General features: G+C 40.9%; 2 protein-coding genes across 2 annotated transcripts; one reads left to right on the top strand and one right to left on the bottom strand.

Moving 5' to 3' along the window:
- Positions 1 to 880: 880 nt before the first annotated feature.
- On the bottom strand, positions 881 to 7624 carry LOC120795590 (snake venom 5'-nucleotidase-like). Its single transcript, XM_040137605.1, has 9 exons — positions 7280 to 7624; positions 6864 to 7086; positions 6534 to 6722; positions 6073 to 6270; positions 5396 to 5550; positions 4872 to 4980; positions 4633 to 4782; positions 3379 to 3579; positions 881 to 1561 (listed from the first exon to the last, which is right to left on the bottom strand). The coding sequence occupies exons 1-9, from the start codon at positions 7622 to 7624 to the stop codon at positions 1404 to 1406; spliced, it is 1728 nt and encodes a 575-aa protein (XP_039993539.1). The 3' UTR covers positions 881 to 1403.
- A 9958-nt stretch (positions 7625 to 17582) lies between these two features.
- htr1b (5-hydroxytryptamine (serotonin) receptor 1B) lies at positions 17583 to 18716 on the top strand. Its single transcript, XM_040137402.1, has one exon. It carries the CDS (start codon positions 17583 to 17585, stop codon positions 18714 to 18716), a length of 1134 nt encoding a protein of 377 aa, XP_039993336.1.
- Positions 18717 to 19559: the final 843 nt, after the last annotated feature.

The raw sequence follows: 19559 nt of genomic DNA, 5'->3' as shown, positions 1-19559 counted from the left end.
TAAAATAAATTATATAAATGAATGATAGATCAGTGTTCCTTGTGTAATTATTCCTAAATGTAAAAGCAAGCAGTGTAAAAGGGTACATCTCTTTGACAGCTGCAAGTGGTTATAGCTGTAGTAAAACTTAAAATTAAGGAATTTTTTCTATTTCACGCTGAGATACTGTTGAGCACACTGTGGTATTTCTACTCTTATTTAATTAACTTGTTCTACTATAATTCTACTATAAAAGTGCCATCTAAAGCAAGTCCAGTCAATTTTTGTCGTTGTTGTTATGCTATACACCACATATACTGAAGTTTCCAAAACTATCCGTTACGCCCCATGTCCCCTGAGGTGGTTGAGTAATGAGTAGTTTAGAGTTGCCATTTTGAGTGATTGGGAAAAGTGTGAGGCAAGGGAAGTGTAGCATTAACTCCGCCTCACCCCATGACAGCTACAATATGGAAGGTATGTCACAGAGTGTAAAGACGGTGCCTCAGGACATCCAAACTTTGCAGAAGAACGTCTAAATGAGGCTCTTTGTCTCATTTTAGCTCTGAAAATTCTACACTCTGATTGGCTGGCTAGTGTTAGTTTTTGTAACCGAACACCTCTGATACCTGTTCATTTGCTGTTGTTAAACCTGTTTGATATTTGTCAGAATGCAGACGTCCAAATCTGTTTTCATAATTCAGAGCAATAAAATAGGTAAGAACACCTAGCCTGGCCTAGCGGAAAGTACCCCTTCTGACTAGCAGCTGTCTGGTAGTCAGAAGGAGGAAACACCCAGCAATTCTGCCTGAATTGCTGGGTGCTACCAGGCAATTCATGCAGCAGAAATTTAATGGAGAAGGAGATATTTTTAATTGAAAACAAAAGCGAGAAAACAAGTTAAAATGAATGACAGTTTGTTGCAACTGGCCATGGTACAATCATTTCTAATGCAACTGTAAATGATTACTAACTTATTTAGTTATTCTTCAGATAAAATGTGTTGTCAGGATTTTAGACAAAACATGGCACTTTTTCAGTTCCTTTATATATGCAGGAAAGTGACATTCATATTTGCAGTCTACCTTACTAAAATTTTAATTGTTACATGCACTTTTATGTCAAAAATATTTAATGTCCAATACATCTTTGCTTTTTTCATATTTAACTTGTTCACCTTGCTGTGTCTGTAAGATCTTAGTATACAGGATAAACGGTTGTTTAAATCATTGGCTGATTTGTGGGATAAAATAAATTCCTGCCGGGATATTGAATCTACCGAGGCTGACACTGCATTTGTGTTGTCTTCTAGTTATCCTTGAAGGCAGTGAAATGGAAAGGCAGTTAACCCATACCGAGAGGAGTTTCAAAAGCAGCGGAACTCTCCCTTAAGTTTATCACAGTTTCCAGGAGTACAAAAAAACCAATCAGAGGGTCAGGGACAGACATAAACCTAGGAGCAATAATCCGAGATTGTGGGTTGCAAAGACAGCTGAGTTCCTGAATATGATCCGGCCTTCCACTGCAGGGTACACAAACTTCATGTCTGAGATGTATTTGGATAAAACAGAAATGTCCATATCACCTGCAAGAGGTGGAAAAAAAATAGATGGCTTGGTTAGTATTTGGTTGGTATTTTATGATATTTACCAAATAAAATTCTATCTCCATGTTTCACATGTTTAAAACAGCCTGTTTTCAATTTTTATAGTGCTATACGCTCTGTGAGGATTAGAAACAGCTGATGAGCCACTTTAAATACATATATCTGCCTTAGATGAAATATTCTCACCAGAGTGAGTTTAAATAAGCTTGCCTGACTTAAGAGTCAGAAGAGCATAATAACAGTAAACAGTACTCCTGAAATAAGTGGGCAGGGACTCTTTCGTAGGACCTGTGATCACTGATACATACACTGCAACCTGTATGGTCTTGTTGTCTTGCCTCGTTTTGCATTATGACTTATAAGGCCCTCACATTCATTTTGCGTGAGTGAAATACAATGAAAGGAATGTAAATGTATAAATGATTGAGGGGAAGCCTATGCAAGAACTATTAAATTATTATTACCAGTCTGCAGCCTTGCCATTGGCTCTGTGAGACTGTATTTGAGCTAAATGCTCACATCAACCTGCTAACTTGCTCTCAGTGCCAGTGCACCATCTCAGTTTAGGGTTTTAGCCTGCTATCATTTGCTGTGTAGCACTAAACACCGAGGTACAGCTGACCGGTCCGATCCCACCGAATAACTCCAGGGCTGAATTTTTCCCTCTCCACCCCTGCTTGGCATTCTTCTCCAGGGAACATCCTGCCTTTCAGAATTTTTTGCACTAATGACTTCCCAACTTTCATCTGTCTGCACCTACTAATCTGTTTTGGAAACTGATTTTTTTTCCAGGTTACTGTCCAGCCCTTCAATGATTTGTCATTACACAAGACAAGGTCAAAACCTAGTATATGGCTGGGCCACGTATGGTCATGGTGTGAAATTAAGGACGTGGTTGAAAACTGTTATGGAACTGCTGTAAACAGCAACTTTCAGTGGAAAGTAGCTAAAGCCTGCTCAAAAAGTCGGTAAATGTCACTAGATGACGTAATACGCTAATTAGCATATTCATTATGCCATTGTGTCGTATATGCATTCAGCTCTTGATCTGTTTGCTTCTCTCCTACTTTCTGTGCTGACATATAAGGTAATTTAATGCAACTGAATTCCCAGTAAAGCTGTTCTCCTTTACATGTTTTCTGTTTTTGTTTTCAGACGATGGAACAAGTAGGACATAGTGACTGAGACCCAGCACATTAAGACTACATGTTAACCAGCAGTCACTCCCAAGCCACTTCCAAGCTGCTGCACTGCTAAAATCCTGATTTTATAACTGCCACGTCGTCTGACAAAATCACCACACACATAGGTTAAAGACAGTGGCTGTGCTGTGATTTCAGCTATATTTACTTGTTAAATGATCCCTCAGAGAAAAAGTTAGAAGCTTATTCACGTCTATGCAGCTGCTGTGCAGTCAGTTGAATGAGATACATAGAGAGGCGTGACTGCGGAGGGAAAGGCTGACCTCGCGCCCGATGGGGGGCAATACTGGCGACTCCCTTATACGGAAAGTAGCTAAGGTTTGTCAAGAAACTTGCCAGTTTTGTCGCAAGGTGCTTTTTTGAAAAAAGTCGGTATAGGGGCCTGAGAAGTCGGTAAATGTAGCGACAAAGGCACTATTCGTTCATTTTGAAAGTAACTTCTTCACTCAGTCAGCGACAGACATTCGCGTTTATAAGACTGGCCCAGCCCTATATATACATATATATCTATAAACTCACAATATTGACAAAAAGCAGTTAATTTCAAATAAATACTATCTTAAATACTATTACTGAACTGCTTCTGCTGCCTACCTGTGTTATGCTTTAGCAACTCCTCTTTGATCATGGTAAAGCCATCCCCTCCGGCCACAATGTATGAAGGCACGACCACAGTGTATGTCTTTTCTGGGTCTAATGGTTCATACTTGGGCACACGGCACTCATTGCAGAGCGTGGACACAGACACTACACGCTGGTTCACTGGCCTGGAGAGGTCGTACTCTACGTGAATGCCTGGAGAAAACAGAGGATTTTGATTATTTGGTCATTGTCCGGTGTGGACATTAGTGAACAAGTAAAACACTTAAAGGAAGACTTATGAAGAAATATGCACATTTGCTTATTTATTTTTATTTATTTAGGTGGGAAGATCAATATCACTATTGAATATGACTCTACAACCAGGAGAAAGTTTGCTTAGCTCCGCATAAATACTGGAAACAGGGGAAACAGCTAACCTGGCTCTGGCTCTGCCCGAAGCTAACATCATTTGCCTATCAGCTTCTCTAAAGCTCACTACCATATAAAACTGCAACTGTTCAACTGTATTTTTTATGGGGGAGGAAGGTAGTTAGCCTTTATAAAAAGAGGAACCGGTACATATTGTGTCTTCTCAGCTGCCAGCTAGCCACCAGTTACTTAGCCTATTAAGGGTGGTTAGCCTGCAGTTGAGGACGGCACCTCTCTGGAGTGCATTCAGTCACCAGGACTAGGCTGCCGTTGTCTGCTGATGGTAAGATAGTACATCCTTACAGTTTGCTGGCTGCTTGTTAAACCATACTGTCTTGTTTTCTATTTCTACATGCATTAAATACAGAATATGTGGGAGGCTTTAGCTGTTTGAAGGCATCTTTGATGGAGCTGGGCCAAGTAAAGTAGAGCAAGGAGTAACTAATTACTTTTTAGGTTGAATAATTCGTAAAGTACCTTTTAAATGAGTCAGATATAATGACTAATTGGTAACATTTTCAAGTAACTTGCCCAACACCTTTAATCAGTTAGCTTTATAAGTGCTGGTAGACAGATTTTTTTAATCTTCATATAGAGCCGCGCTAGCAGTTGCGCCGTTTCCAGTCTTTATGCTAAAATAAACGTACTGGCTGCTGGTAGCTATTACACATTAACCGCACAGGCACGAGAGTTGTATCGATCTTCTCATCCGACTCTTGGCAAAACACTGAAAAAACGTATTTACCAAAATGTCAAATTATCCCTTTAATACAAAACCTGACCAGAGGAAGTAATGGTTAATATTATTCAATGAGACCTTGGGGCCTGACGACAGACCTGAGACTTGAAGAAATTCTCCAGACATGCTTCCATATCTGTGAATGGAGTGTTCAAATGCCTTTTTCATTGTTGATCCTTTTATCTTGACCAAGTCAAATGTTCCTCCAAATGGTAAAATGGTGAGGATCTCCTCCATACTTATGGAACCTAAAAGTAAAGGTAATGCCAATATATTATATATTTATTAAAAAAAATAAAAATAAAATACAGAAAAACTTTTTTTAATGTAACATTACCGTTTTTGTAGTGCTCATCTATAGCTGTCCGTATGGCCCCACTATTCAGCATACATATACTCACGTGATTCCACTGCAACTCATTTGAATACTTTATATTGTGATGAATCTGGTAACACAAAAGAAAAAAAAATATATATATGTGAATGTAAATTAGCATGAAGCATCAAAGTTTATCATTTGTTCACTTATGGCAGCAAATTAGAGCTGCTCTCTTGCAGTTGTGGAGATTGACCTTACGTTGACTGCCTAAAATGATCTTCTAATGATCTATCACCTCAAATCCCCATTTAGTGCTAAACACTGAACAAACACAGGCAGGGTCTGAGGTTACAACCAGTGTGAAGTTGGGGTCCTGTGCTGATGAAAATGTGTTCATGTGTAAAAAAAAAAAAAAAAGGAAGTGTTTCTCTTTTGTCTCAGTGGCTAATAAACTGAACAATAGAGTCAGGGAGCAACTAAGGCTTTCTGAATATACTGTAAATGAATGGCTGAATGATTTGAAAGTGATCTGTATTTATTACCATGGCATCACAGATTAGGTTGCCAAGGTTACACTCCCGAAATCGACACTCTTCAAAGGTTCCATTGAGGTAGACTAAGGTCTGTCCCACATACTGTGAGGAGTAATGAGCCAAGTCTTTCTTCCACTTCTCTACGTCAGCAAGGACATCCGGGTCTGATAGTTACAAAAAAAAAGAAAAAAAAGTAAAGCTTGTGTAAAGGACATATTTAGGAAAAAAGACACCCCTTTATTGTAGATTGAGTGAGCCCTTGAGACAGAAAAATGGACTATGTTGTTATGTTGTTTTTAGCGGGCTGCTATAAATAATGTTAACAAACAGAGCATGCGTCAAACTGTTTCTGAGCATAATCAAAAGTAATCAAGTTGTAGTAGTCCAAGCTTTTGTTTTCACGTCATTTGTTTCAAAAGCTGTGTAAACATCATATATAATGAGACTTTTATCACCAAAATTATACCAAGATGTACACTAATTATTTATTTTCTTGAGCGTTGAAAATAGACAGACATGGTGACCCAAGTCACTTAATGTCAAGCCAATATCAATCAATTTGAACATGATAAAATCTTATTTGATTCTATGAACTGTTTGAACATTTCAACCAGTGGAGCACCAACTAAAAAGCTTCAAATGGGCCATGTCTAATTACTGAAGTACTGGCTGTTGTTGCAGTCTACCTTGAGGAATGCTGCTGTCCATTAGAATTGGGTTTCCAGTAGCTTTTATCACATTCCCAGCCTCATCAAAAGTAACTTTCAGGTATCCAAGGTATTTCCCAAAGGCATAGGCCTGGACCACCGGCACATTTCTCCCATCATTGGACCTCACCATAAAGGGGTAGGGACCTGCTGGGACCTCAGTGGATGGGGGGTTTCCTACAGAGAAAGACACTTTGTGGTTTGTTGTTCACTACTTCACATTTCCTGTTACAATGAGAGGAGAATCATGCATTTGCGCTTGCAGTTTCAGGCTTAATTGTTGCATCTATGGAGCACAGTTTAAGTATCTGGGTGTAGTGTAAATGCTAAAAAAAGACAATATTAGAAATAAACAGTTAAAAGACACAAGATGGTTGGTCCTATGTAAACCTCGGCCACTAGAACAGACCTGAATGGGGAATAAAATAGTATAAAAGTACCAGTATAGAGGAATGTGTTGGTGTGTCCTCCAATAACAATGTCAACTCCTCTCACTCGCTTGGCGATGTCTTTATCCACATCAAAGCCAGAGTGGCCCAGGGCAATGATTTTATTATAGCCCAGAGTTTCGAGCTTATCCACCTGAATCTGAAGTGTCTCCACCTCATCCTCAAACGTTAGGTGCTGGCCTAACACACAGAAGAGAGACGGGAACTAGGGTTACTTCACATGGACACAAAAGTTGGTCCGTCTTCATTGTGTTGAAACAATGCTTGGACTAAAAAAAGTTTTAACTCAGTGTAATGCTGCATGCAACGCTATGCTTTTACCTGGCATGGATAAGAAGGGGGTCTCTGCAGTGGTGTAGCCGACCACAGCCACTTTCTCTGAGCCCACATCGAGGACTGTGTAGGGCTGGTAGTATCCACTGAGTTTTGTGGCCAGAGTCTGGTCAGGTTTTATGTTGGCACTCAGCACAGAGCAATTCACATTCTGGAGGAAGGGCTGAATCAGACCATCCACTCCATTGTCAAACTCGTGGTTTCCAAACGCCTTTGTAACACAAAAGAACATGGACTTTAAATGAAATGGTGGACTCCAGTGATTTCATCTAATCAAGAACAAACTCCAATATTACTGCTACAGCAGCTTCTCCTGGGATAGAGCCAAAAAATAAAAGAAATAAATAGCCATAATCAGCTGTGTGGTTGCACATTAAACAAAATCACAATTATTATACATTTACCATGACATCATAACCAAGTTTGTTCATGAAGTGCGCTGCTTCGGCGCCTTTGTAGTAGTTGAACCAGACAGTTCCCTGAAACTGGTCTCCAGCATCCAGAAACAACACATTCTTCTCCTTTTTCCGGATCTCCGACACTTTAGTGAACCGCCTGGCGACCCCAGCGAAGCAGGTTCCCCCGGATGGACATTTCCCCGAGCTCTCGTTGGTTTCCTCGATCCGCGCGTGGTTGTCGTTGGTGTGAAGCAGTGTCACCTCGAAGGTCCGCGCTGTGACCAAACAGTTTAAAAGCACAGAGAGGCAGAGCGAGATCGGGAAGGCGCGCCGAGACGTCCAGACGCTCATCGTGCCACTGTGCGTAAAAACGCATCAGCGGCCAAGTATGTATAGCGCATTTAAAGGGCGTGGACTTCTGGTGTGAAGTGGAATGTGTTAATGCACAGAGGAAGTCACTGGAGACACAACATGTTAGGGAATTACCACATGGAAAATTACAAAAACAGACAGAAAGTTAGAGTTCGTTTTACAAAGCTTTTATGAGCAGTAATTAACGAGTATGTAAATGGTTAATAAATAATTTCCCCAATGCTTTATAGGTCACTTTTAAGTAGCTAGTAAATAAGAACAACTTTTGGGTTGCCAGGTTGTGAAAAAAACAAACAAACTGGGGGATCGACCACTCTGCTTCTGGAAAAGGGTTGCAGGAGGATCTGGTCCAAAATCACAGTTTTGGCTTTGTGCTATCTGATGACTTTTTCAGTGATGGTGAAAATTGGACTTCTAATTGTGGGAGTCACTGTAAATTGCATTCAGTGTTCTTTTTATTGTATTGTGGTTCCACCCGCCCAGGGACTGAAGATGGAAGTTGTAGCTGAATCTGCTTCAACAGCATCTCTTCTCTTCTGTTTGAAATTGTATTTATTTATTAGGAGCCGTAATAAATGCTACAATGTATCACATTTATTAGGAACAACAGGGTAGAGTTTCCTATTATCCATTGTTTCATGAATGAATGAATCACTGCACTCTACAGATTATGTTGAGTATCAAAGGTACTCAAAGAGAAGCATTATGCCTCCCATTTAATTTTCCTAATAAATTAAATGTTGGTTTTTTTTAGATATAACCCCATAGTATAGGCCCCTAATACAGTAAAGGTTAATAAGTCCTCGTCAATCCCACCACTGTGAACCAACGGCATAGTCAATGGGAAGAAAGTCTAGTAAACTACAGAATCGTAATGTCACTGAAAAACTGATGATATTGGCCTTTGAAGACACTTTTTTTATTTGACTTTTTTGAGATACTCTGCAGATAGAAAAACCAACAGAGTTCATTGCTCATTATTTCTCTGTTAACAATGGGGGGGGGGGGGGTAGAGATTTAAAAAAAAAAGACATACAAATATTAGGAACATAAATGATATATTGAAAAGAAAATCATGTTAAAGTACAGGTGTATATGTCTGTATATTAGTAGGAGACTTTCTGTGGCTACAGGAATAAAATTCATCCTTTAATAAAACAGATTTTTTAAAAATCAGCTTCTTACATCGAGCAATAGGGATCACACAGGACCACAATCATTTCTGCCACAAGTACAGCAGTTTTGGTTATTCCACAGTAGAGATTTTTATATTTCTGTTGTTTTTTTTTTTCTGTGCTTTTCTCACTGGTATAAAGTGGGTGGGGCTCAGCTGGAAGAAGTTGAGCTCACGTACTTCTGTGCACCAATCAGGATTTAGCAACATTTGAATCAGAAAACTGATGTTACTTAGGGTGGGCTTTTTTTGTTTGTTTTTTTTATCACAATCACATCTGATCAAACCATACCCAAACAGTCCTGATGAAGAAGACTAGTGGAGTTTTTTTTTAAGTCTTAACGTTTTTAGCTCTTAATCTTCCCGTCCCTACTTCCCACTGCTATGTGTTTTTTATTGGAATTTGTGTGTTTGTGCTTATGTTTGTGCTTTGCTTCATATCCTTTTTAAACTCCCAGTAGGCGATAAATAAAATTCTTCGAATTGAAATGAATATCCATGTCCCGGAACGTTGCTAGACCTCTTACCGCCACCGTGTTAAGTACAGTTTGGTCTGTTGCGCCATCACGAGACCAGCAGCTCACTAAATGGGTAGCCTGGAGGTGCAACAGCTCGCAGTGTACAGTCCACAGTACAACAGTAAAGGTTGCATCTGGTGCGGTTTGACAGGAGTTGACAAAGTTAAACAGATGGCTTTGTACTTTGTGGAGCTGAAGCTTAAACATTCTTCACACACAAAGTGATATTGGGTTTCTCCAGCCTTTGAGAAACACTGAATCGCTCTGCCCTTCTGCTTACTCCTGTTTTGTGCCCCTTTGGGGGCAAAAAACACTTTACTGTACAGGTGCTCGCTGTGATAATATAATCTTAAATGTTTGGTAAACTTTTAGCAAGTGCAGCTCCGATAAAGAGAGTTAACTTCCTGCTATCCCTGATGGGAGTGAGTCTTCATAGACTGCGAGGTGAAACGTTTTTACCCCATAAATCATCTGTTCGAGCACTATCTTGTATGTTGTTCCTGAAATGAAGCAGCAGCTGCAGTGCACCCCAGACTACAGCCCTGAATTTGTAACATTTACAGTACATTGCATATATATAAAACGATATAATATAACCCCAGGATTAGCCCTAGACTCGATTTTCAGATATTGCTGACAAGGTGATGAATTTCAGTGATGCTTGTTCCTAACATCAACTCTGTGACTGTGTTGCTCAATAGCCTCTCCTCTTCACACTCCATGAACCATCCCTCAATGAGGATTAGGCCGGTCACCTCTTCTCACCTTGTCTCTTTCAGCACAAAATCTCGCACATACAGCATGTAAGCACACCCAAAGCCGGAGAGTTTATACCTCCAGGAGGCAGTAAATCAAGTCTCATCTCACACTCTCACATAATCAAGTCCTATTCTTCTCCTCATATCTCCAAGCACCGTGTCAGTTATAATATTTGCAGTTTATACTGCTGGGAAATCTTCCTTTAATTGTTAAAATGAGGCCATCTGTGATACTGTTGTTGCATATTTTGAATGTTTAGAAAGAGAATGATGTGCATTATGCAACAAAGCCTCAGTGACTGACACGGTGGTATCACTGTAGCATCGTTGCCATGGCTTGAATAAATCAATTCTACGCTTGCTCTTTTTTTCCACCTTAAAGTGTGGACCAGTTCCAGCTCCTAAGAGTGCTGATAAAACTCGTAACTGCCTGCAGTCAGTTTCCCATCTGACCATTCAGTCTCTAAATGGACTCGCCCACTTTCCCTCCGGCTAGCATGAGACTGACCACAGCAATGCCGGCCTGTTATCAGTCAGCAGACATCATCACCATTTAGCTAATTTCCTTTCAAAAGTTTTACCCCAGGGAATAAATTTCTGCCCTATACAATACGTTTAGTGTGCATCTCTTCCCCTCTTTTTCCTTACAGCTGTACGATGAAATGCTCTTTAAGCAAGCAGCCTGCTCGCAGCTTGAGTAACCCATTCAGTATTCACAGTGAGGGTCTCCCGAAAAATGGGGCACAAGCACTCTGAAAAGTGGCACAATCCCCTACTTGGTGGCCTCAGCCCCTTCATATGATCATCCGATTTGGAAAGTTAGAACCCACAAAGCCTCCAGTTGTAGATAGAAACCCATGTCTCTCCCAATACATTTTTAGCAGGGGACCTTTGAGAGCTGATTGGCAGAGCAGAAGGCACCATGTGTCATCCAACCAGGCTGTGGCACATTGTAGGGGGACGGGTTCTGCAACATAACGTGTGGCCTATATTCTGATTCTCTCACTGTATACATAAATGCAGCCTTCAGATTAAACACTGTAGAGGAAAAGCCATCCTGTACTGAAGTTAAAGTAGCAATACCATGCTACATTGTGAATTTGAGGCAAACTTTTGAAATGTCACAAAAAGGGGGAAAAAAAAAGAAAAAAAGAAAATAGGAATAAGATGCATTTCCATCAACTCGTTTGAAGCAAATAAACTAGGCTGCGTGGTGTCATCAGAAGGTGGCGGTATAGGCTACGTCACGCATGGCTGTGATAAACAGAAGAAGTACAGGTCGGGAACCAGAAACAAAACAATTGTCTGCCAACCGCCGATAAACCTCAAAACAGAAGAAACAAAACCAGTCCTTGGCCATCTACGAGACCAAAACGGAAAGGGCTTCTGGAATTGTTTCCAGTCGGGCAAGTTGTAATTATTCTTTCGTGTCAGTTGGTCGAAGACGCCGGAAACAGCTTCTTTTTCTTCCTCTCTTTAATTCTTCTTCTTCTTCTTCTTGTTCTCTAGCAGCAGAAACAGCTGATCAGTTACGTGATTTAAATGTTTGCTACATTAAAAAAACCACCTCAAGTGACCATATAAACTTTTTGGCCCAACTGAGGACGTTTTTTTTCTCGAATTTTGCCATTTCCATCAACCTTCTCTAATGCGACACACCAAAATGCGCATAATAATATGTTGACGGACAGCTACTGTCCCCACCACATAGTTTGTCCACCAGAGAGCACTGACCAGATGAATTTCCAACTGTAAAATGTCCCACTTAGTATGTATCTTAGTCCAAATGCAAAGAACAGCCAGACCGAAGGGAAACAACCTAAACTAAGTGGAATTGACCTAAGGATGTACAGTATTTTTGACATGATGCCAATGAACCATGACAAACATGAAACTGTTGGGGACGCCAATACAAACACAATGCTACCTCACTGAATCCAGACCTCCTACGGCTGCATAGTTATGTATAGATATGAGGTACTTTTAGGATCCAGATTCCAAACATGGCTGACCTAGCTGCTCAGCTTGGTCATTTCTCCCGTGTCTCATCTCATAAACATTTGGATAAGAGGGAGCCATTCCCTACAGCCATGGTTTTGGGTAGTTGTAGAGGGAGGGTTGAATCTCATAACAACGAGGGATATGCCCTGCTTTGGGTTTGCCCTATTTGGTCTCAGTTGCTACAGCTGTCAGTTATAGTTATGGAGGATAGAAAGGGTTGACAACAATAACTAAGGCCACCCAAAAACATGTTTAAAGTGCTCTTCAGTTTATGTGAGTGTCACAATGTAAATAAGTGTCTATAGTATTTGCAGAAACACTGTTTACTCTTATTTACTTGCCACTGTAACTCTGTATCTCTATGAGTTGCATTTGTTGCTTTAAAGCAGCAGTAATCATTTTTCATATAAAAAAGGAGACAAATGACTATGTGTAATCTGCAATATGACAAACTCACAAAAAAATATCATTTGTCTGTTTGATATGTACATAGGCGAGTGCTGCAAACATGTTGACTACATCAGCTTCATAAGTGAGAATACAGTATGTCAGTGGCAAAGTTTCCTTTCAAATGTAGTGCAAATCTGAACTGAATTTTCAGACTATCAGCAAAAGAAAATGAAAATGAATTCATTCTCTACTGTTATGCAAAATTCTAGGAGTTGGTTCATCAAGATTAACAGTTGGTGGCACTAATCCTCCAGTTGGGTGCCATTCTCCCATTGTGGAAGAAGAGGGCACAAAGAGATGATGTAATTAAAAGACTAGCAGTTAAACCTCAAGTGGTGGAAAACAATGTCGAAAATACGGCATTTCTGTTTGTTTCATTTATTAATTTGAGGAACATTATACTATACTCATCCCTCCACACACGATCTGATGTTTTCGTAATTTCACATGCTTCATGTACGTCATGATTATTCACAGTGTGTTTCAATTGCTCTTTGTAACTGTATGCTAGCTGTCCAGCACCAAATGGCAGACAGCCTTTAGTGAAGCTGAAGAGTCAGATATGATATTTTGTCAGGACTCAGTGGAGACCAAAACCAGACCTAAATGGAGAGTGAGAATTGGACTTACATCCTCGAGGTAGCCACAGATACGACTCCAAATGACTGCAAACTTGTCTCAGTATTTGTTGGGTAAGTAAATGGGCAATTGTTTGCTTATGCTCACCATTTCAACTTTGTACGGTGACACTGTTATGTTTACAGCTTGTTACGCTGCCACAAATTGGCCAAAAAAATCTATTAATGCAGGTTTTAATTTTGTTCCCTATTTGATATGCATTGATTTTGAATATTCTTGCTTAAATGTCTCTACCCGGAACACAATGTACTCCACGAATCTCTGACATCTTCCACTGCAGAGCTATTACAGCTGGTATTCCATACCAACTAGTCTCCTGTGGAAGCTTTCTGGCAAAAACTTTGATCCATTTACCAAGCAACCTGCTAGGGATTTGTCAAAGTGTCTGAAAACACTTTGTAACAAGGATGAACTCAGGCCAGAATCCGCATTGACTTTTTTTCTGCCAGGCATCAAGAAAAAAAATGTACAGAGAGAATAGCAGGTAAAAAGATATAATTTTGAATCTTCCCAAGTGAATGACTTCTTTAAGTTTGCAATTTTCCCTGCATAGCCCCAAGTCTGAGATTGTAACCATGGCCCATAGCACCTAATAAAAACTGGATTTAGAGCATGATATGTTGACCTAACCTCACCTCATGTGTTGTGTGTTTCTGCATGTTTTCTGGTTGAGAGAGTTTGTTTGTGCAAACAGTGGTAATGGTGTCTGTGTTGGTGCCAGACAGTTATAGTCAGTCAAGCTGTACGATCGTGAACTCACAGGAGGGTCTGTGTCGCTGGGTCCTGCTTGCCGATACTCTCTGCTGAGCCTGGATACAGAGGAATGACTACTTTTTGTCACTGCCTGCAGGGGGATTCAAGGGTATAACAACACTGACGTGTGAGGACATAGAATGACTTTACAAACATGACTTCACTGAGAAGTTAATAATTTCAGATGTCCAACGGGTGAAAAACGTTCAGTATAATCAAGTTTTACAACAACGTAAATGAAAACTCTCTGCAACAGATGTGGTCTCCACGAAAGATTTCATTAACACCAAAAACAATAATGTGGAATGTAATTTTCAAAGGTGTCACAGGCATTTACATATGCCTTATGGATTATTTTAGTGTTTGAGTCAATAAAAGACATATCACCATGCTCTGTAATGTTCAGTCTCCCTGGAAAAGTATCACTGACCTGACATCTCTAGCAGATGAAGATGTGAAATGCTTTTAAACTCTCTCTTGACTGAGTCATTTTCTATCAAAGTGCAAATTCTCTGCAAACATCAGCGGCTTCTTAGTTTCACCTCATGTCTTCTACAGGTGACTTAAACAATTCAGCAACTGTATTAGTATTTGTGTTGACTTTTTAGCGTTGGCGCCAGAGATCACAGCAGTCTCATGCATAACCATCATGACATCAAAATCATGACAGTCAGAGAAGTTTTTTGGGCCCCAGGCTTTTTGCTTTGTACTGTCAGTGAGCCACACATGTGGCCTGGACATGTGGGTTGGAAGTCCTGATCAAAGAACAGCCTGCTGACCCCCAGTGGTTTTTGAAAAATAGCTTCTGTGCATTCAATAGATCCATATGACTACATTTGCCTCATATGGGCGCTCCATATGACTGGTCATGATATGATACATCCAAGTCATCCAAGATAAGCTGTTAAAATAGACACTATTACTCCAAAAAGATTGGGTATAAGGCCTGCAAGTGCCCGGTGTCCCGTACATCTGGAAATACATTTTATTAATCTGCATCATTTTTCTTTTGTTCTGGTAAATATCTGTAAATAATGAACAAAACTGATTTTCTCTTTAAAATCAGCAGATAACTAAAACAATAGAAGCTTTTAGAAGTTTTCCAAATCAAAGAGTAAAATATTTATGTAAGTTGCGTTCAACGCTCACCATTTAAATAACATATAAATCAGCTAAAACTTTAAGTGGGATCAAAAGAAGTACTGAAAAATATCTTCTGCTTAGTCAGATGGGGGAAGATTTAATGATTACAAGGAATAGAAGAGAAGAGAAAAGAAGAGAAGAGAAGCAGTAGTTGTCCTTATAAACTATATGCTGCTGAAAATGCTGCTTTGGGGTTGCTGAAGATGCAGCAAAGACTCTAAAATGATAACACAGGAACCACAGTTTTGTTTTCTTGCACACTGTTTAGACTGTCCAACAGTAAATGAGTTTTTTTAACTGTGTGTCGTGAACCTCCCTGCCCCCACAAGCCGTAATACAGGTCAAAACGCTAATACAGATTTTTATTAATCTGAATGATATCCTAAATTCATGTAATTTCTTCTTCCAGCTTTGCTGAATTAAATTGTGGCCACTCAAGTGTGATTCTGAGGAATATTGGGTGCAATGTAAGTGGCAAGTCATTTTCAATTAAAAGTTTCTGGTGAGGAAATGAATAAAAGTAGAAGGGGTGATGTGATTGCGACAGCCGGTTGAGATGAATAAAGAATATATAACAGCAGATTCATTTCATTCATTTTCTTGGAGTCATTTCAGTTCTTCAGTTTGGAAAATGGACATTGCCCTGGTGTGTGTGTGTATTTGTGTGTGTGTGTGTGTGTGTGTGTGTGTGTGTGTGTGTGTGTGTGTGTGTGTGTGTGTGTGTAGTTGTGCACATGTGGAGGGGATTCAGGGGCTGATTGCATAATTTATATATTTCCTGACCCGACTCAAAATTCATTTCACAAGAATCAGCAGGCGCTTGTATAGATGATTGGCCCACTGCAGCCTCAGAAAAAGGCAATGAGTGACCTTGAGAACGTACATCGCACACTGAATGAGAGTGAGAAGTTCGCAGCCTCAAGTGCAACCGGCAGTGACCCAGTGTCAATATCAATGACACACGTTTTCACACATCAGAAGTGACAAAAGTGGCAGGAATCAGTGCCTGTGAACTCCTAGTCCTAAAGCTTCCATCCATGAAATGTCAAAAGAAAACATCATTATATTATATCATCTCTATTTAAAATGATGCTCTGATGTTTAGGTGTAAGGCACCCTTTGTAGAGGGTTTAAAAGCTGTAACTAATGGTTTCATTCATCGTTTGCAAATTCTTTAGATCAGTTGTAAACCGTTAATGGCGTTTATGTTCCTCTGGCATCACACCCGCTTTGTCTTTCTTAGATCATTAGTTCATCGTGCAGACTCGTCCGAACGACAGTTTGACCTCTGACCTCCTGTAAAAAAGAAAAAGAAAAGGAAAAAAAAAAAGCTTTTGTGGACCAAAATCCAGTTATCAACAGATTACTAACATTTACAAGTGCATGGTTACGGTTCAGAGACTTATCTTAGCATGGTTGCATGGTCATATAGCATTTTGTTTCATTGAAGATTGTCAGTATATTTTCCATTGTAAGTTCATTAATACATTTCGCTTTTCCTCGAGGCGATTATTTAATGAAAATGCTCCGGTCCCCTTGTCGCTCATTTTGTTCTCATGGTAAACCAGGAACTAACACCATCACAAAAGTGATTGCCGCCGGCCAGTCAACTAGAGCTATTATTTGTGTTTAATAACTGTGTTCTTGCGTACTTAAAGGGATTGTTATGTATTTATTTTTTTATTTCTGTCACTTGTTCGTTTTATAATTGGTATAAATTGGTTCATAAAGAACCTGTAAAGCATTAGTACATCAGTAAAGCCATTAGTTCCGGATCACTCATCCTTTATGAAGGGTGACATATTATAAAGTGGTGCCTGCGAGGTAACAGAGGGACGTTTTTTTTCTATTTCAAACAATAACATAGAGGTGCCTAATCCTGTATGGGACAAAGGAGACACACTGGGCACTATGACCCAGCAGATAGCCTACTCTTCATGGAGAAAGAGAGAGAGAGAGAGAGAGAGAGAGAAAGAAAAAAAGAAAAGAAAACAAGGCTGTGATTAGTGGTGCTTGTTTGATGTCAGAGTCTGTATAAAACCGAGACTTTGGGTTGGCTCCCCATTCAGCCAACACATGGGGCCCGGAGAGACACAGCTCTGGAGAACTTGTGCCCCACATGCGGAATACCTGTAAAGTCTTCCCACGATGTTGGGACATCAGGACGCACTGCTCATCATTCACACACAAACCATGCCTGTCTCCCTTGTTTTGCTCAGTTACAGTTAGGAAGTTTTCCTTTATGGCTAAAAAACGGAAAAGTTTGAATTCCTGCTGGGAGTTGATGTTTGTTTCCACATGTTGGCATCTGCATATCAAAACCGGATGTATCAGGAGAAAATGAGGAAGAAATGAATCCACTTGTATTCTTTCAGACTGATGGTGCCATTCAATCTAACCTAATGGCCCGGGTAGGGCGACGGTGACCAAGAGAGAGGGCACCTTAACCGCCTGACATCTCAGAGGGTGACACACAATGTGACGAGAAGGGACTGAAAGTTATGGAGCTCTCGGGTCAAGTCGAGACAGCTCAGCCGGCGAACGCCACAAACGGCAGCTTTATCACAGCGTCGTCCACGGGGGACGAGAGCGCGGAGAGTCTCGCCTACCAGCTCAGCCTGGCGGGGGTCCTCTCTGCGATCACACTGGCCACCACTTTATCCAACGCGTTTGTCATCGCAACGATCTCCCAGTCGAAGAAGCTGCAAACTCCTGCCAACTTTCTGATCGCCTCCCTGGCCGTCACCGACCTCCTGGTGTCTATTCTGGTGATGCCCATCTGCGTCCTGTACACGGTCATCCACACCTGGACGCTGGGGCAAGTCGTGTGCGACATCTGGCTCTCATCGGACATAACGTGTTGCACGGCATCTATCCTCCACCTGTGCGTAATCGCTTTGGATAGGTACTGGGCCATCACGGACGCGGTGGAGTACTCCAAAAAGCGCACGCCGGGACGCGCAGCCGGGATGGTGGCCATAGCCTGGGTCATCGCCATTTCCATCTCCCTGCCGCCTCTCTTCTGGAGGCAGGTGAAGGCGGAGGAGCTGACCAGCTGCAGCGTCAACACGGATCATGTTTTCTACACCATTTACTCCACCCTCGGGGCTTTTTACATCCCCACCCTGCTGCTCATTGCCCTCTACGGACGGATTTACGTCGAGGCTCGGAAACGGATCCTGAAGCAGTCCCCCAAGAAGGTGGGCAAGAGACTCACCTCTGCGCACCTGGTCACCAACTCCCCCGGTTCCGTGGCGTCCACAACCTCGCTGCAGTGCGGGCGGCACGACACTCCGTCCAGCGACACCGGGTCCTCAACGAGCGTGAACCAGGTGAAAGTGACGGTTTCGGACGCGCTTTTGGAGAGAAAGCGGATTTCAGCAGCCAGAGAGAGAAAAGCCACAAAGACTTTGGGGATAATCCTCGGCGCTTACATCGTGTGCTGGCTGCCGTTTTTCATTTACACACTGGTGGTTGCCACATGTGACACATGTTTAAACCCCGAGTTATTTGACTTTTTCACCTGGTTGGGCTATCTGAACTCCCTCATCAACCCGATCATATACACCATGTCCAATGAGGACTTCAAGAAAGCTTTCCATAAACTTGTGCGCTTCAGATGCTGCAGGTCGTGAACAAATGTCCCTTCGGTTTCCAATAAGATTTATGTATGCATATATTTTTGGAAATAAACTTCTAAAAACATGTCTGAGAATATAGAATAGTAAGAATGCCATAAATACCATTTTTGAGACTCACAGTGATCCATTGTAAGTTGTGCATGCATTGGAACAACTACCCATTTTCAGTTTTCTTTCTTTTTTTTTTTTTTTTAGATATTGGAGATCTTAAAGGCCAGTTTCATAAAACAAAAAAAAAGAAAATCATGGAGTGAAATTGAATTTGGATTTAAACCTACTTCCAAGATTTATAATAAGAATAATAAGACTTCTTTTCTCCAGCTCTGGTGTCAGTGATATGAAATCATCTTAAGCCTCCGATGGGCCTAAGTCTTTAAGAAAAACTTGCTTCAATGAAAAAACAATATTGAACATAAAGGCGAGTCACTTGCGAGGATGGACATTTTTGCAGCGTGATGGGCGGAAATGACAGAGAAATAACTTCGAAAACGTCGTACAGGCTCCTTTTGACTGGCGTATGTGCTTTGTTGTGCGGGTGATGGGTTGTCAGTGCTCTGTCAGTGCTCGGGTCCCTATCTGGATGGCACAGCACATGAAAGCGGCGCACAGCGCGCTGTTCCCACGCCACGACTGAGCATCTAACGCCATAAACATCTGACACGATGTTAGGAGTCAAAAATAGAAAAATATGGCTAAATGACCCAGGATACATTTTGCATCATGTGTACAAAGATGGTAGTTCTTATTTTTAAAACTCAGAGGTCAACAACATGTCTGTGTATTCTAAGAAATGGTAACATAGGTATATACATTTTGGTCATGGCTATGAAAAAAATA

This window comes from Xiphias gladius, chromosome 10 (assembly GCF_016859285.1).
Source record: "Xiphias gladius isolate SHS-SW01 ecotype Sanya breed wild chromosome 10, ASM1685928v1, whole genome shotgun sequence".
NCBI classification, from domain to species: Eukaryota; Metazoa; Chordata; class Actinopteri; order Istiophoriformes; family Xiphiidae; genus Xiphias; species Xiphias gladius.
The sequence above is the reverse complement of the archived record's forward strand: the minus strand, read 5'-3'. Positions and strand labels throughout refer to the sequence as shown.

Bases quoted from the DNA above. Each gene is read 5' to 3' on its own strand.
- LOC120795590 (XM_040137605.1), bottom strand. From the start codon at position 7,624: ATGAGCGTCTGGACGTCTCGGCGCGCCTTCCCGATCTCGCTCTGCCTC. The intron at 6,723-6,863 runs GTAAAAGCATAG...TCTGTGTGTTAG, and splicing joins CCCCTTCTTATCCATGCCAG to GCCAGCACCTAACGTTTGAG. The intron at 4,981-5,395 runs GTAATAAATACA...TTGTGTTACCAG, and splicing joins ACCTAATCTGTGATGCCATG to ATTCATCACAATATAAAGTA.
- htr1b (XM_040137402.1), top strand. From the start codon at position 17,583: ATGGAGCTCTCGGGTCAAGTCGAGACAGCTCAGCCGGCGAACGCCACA.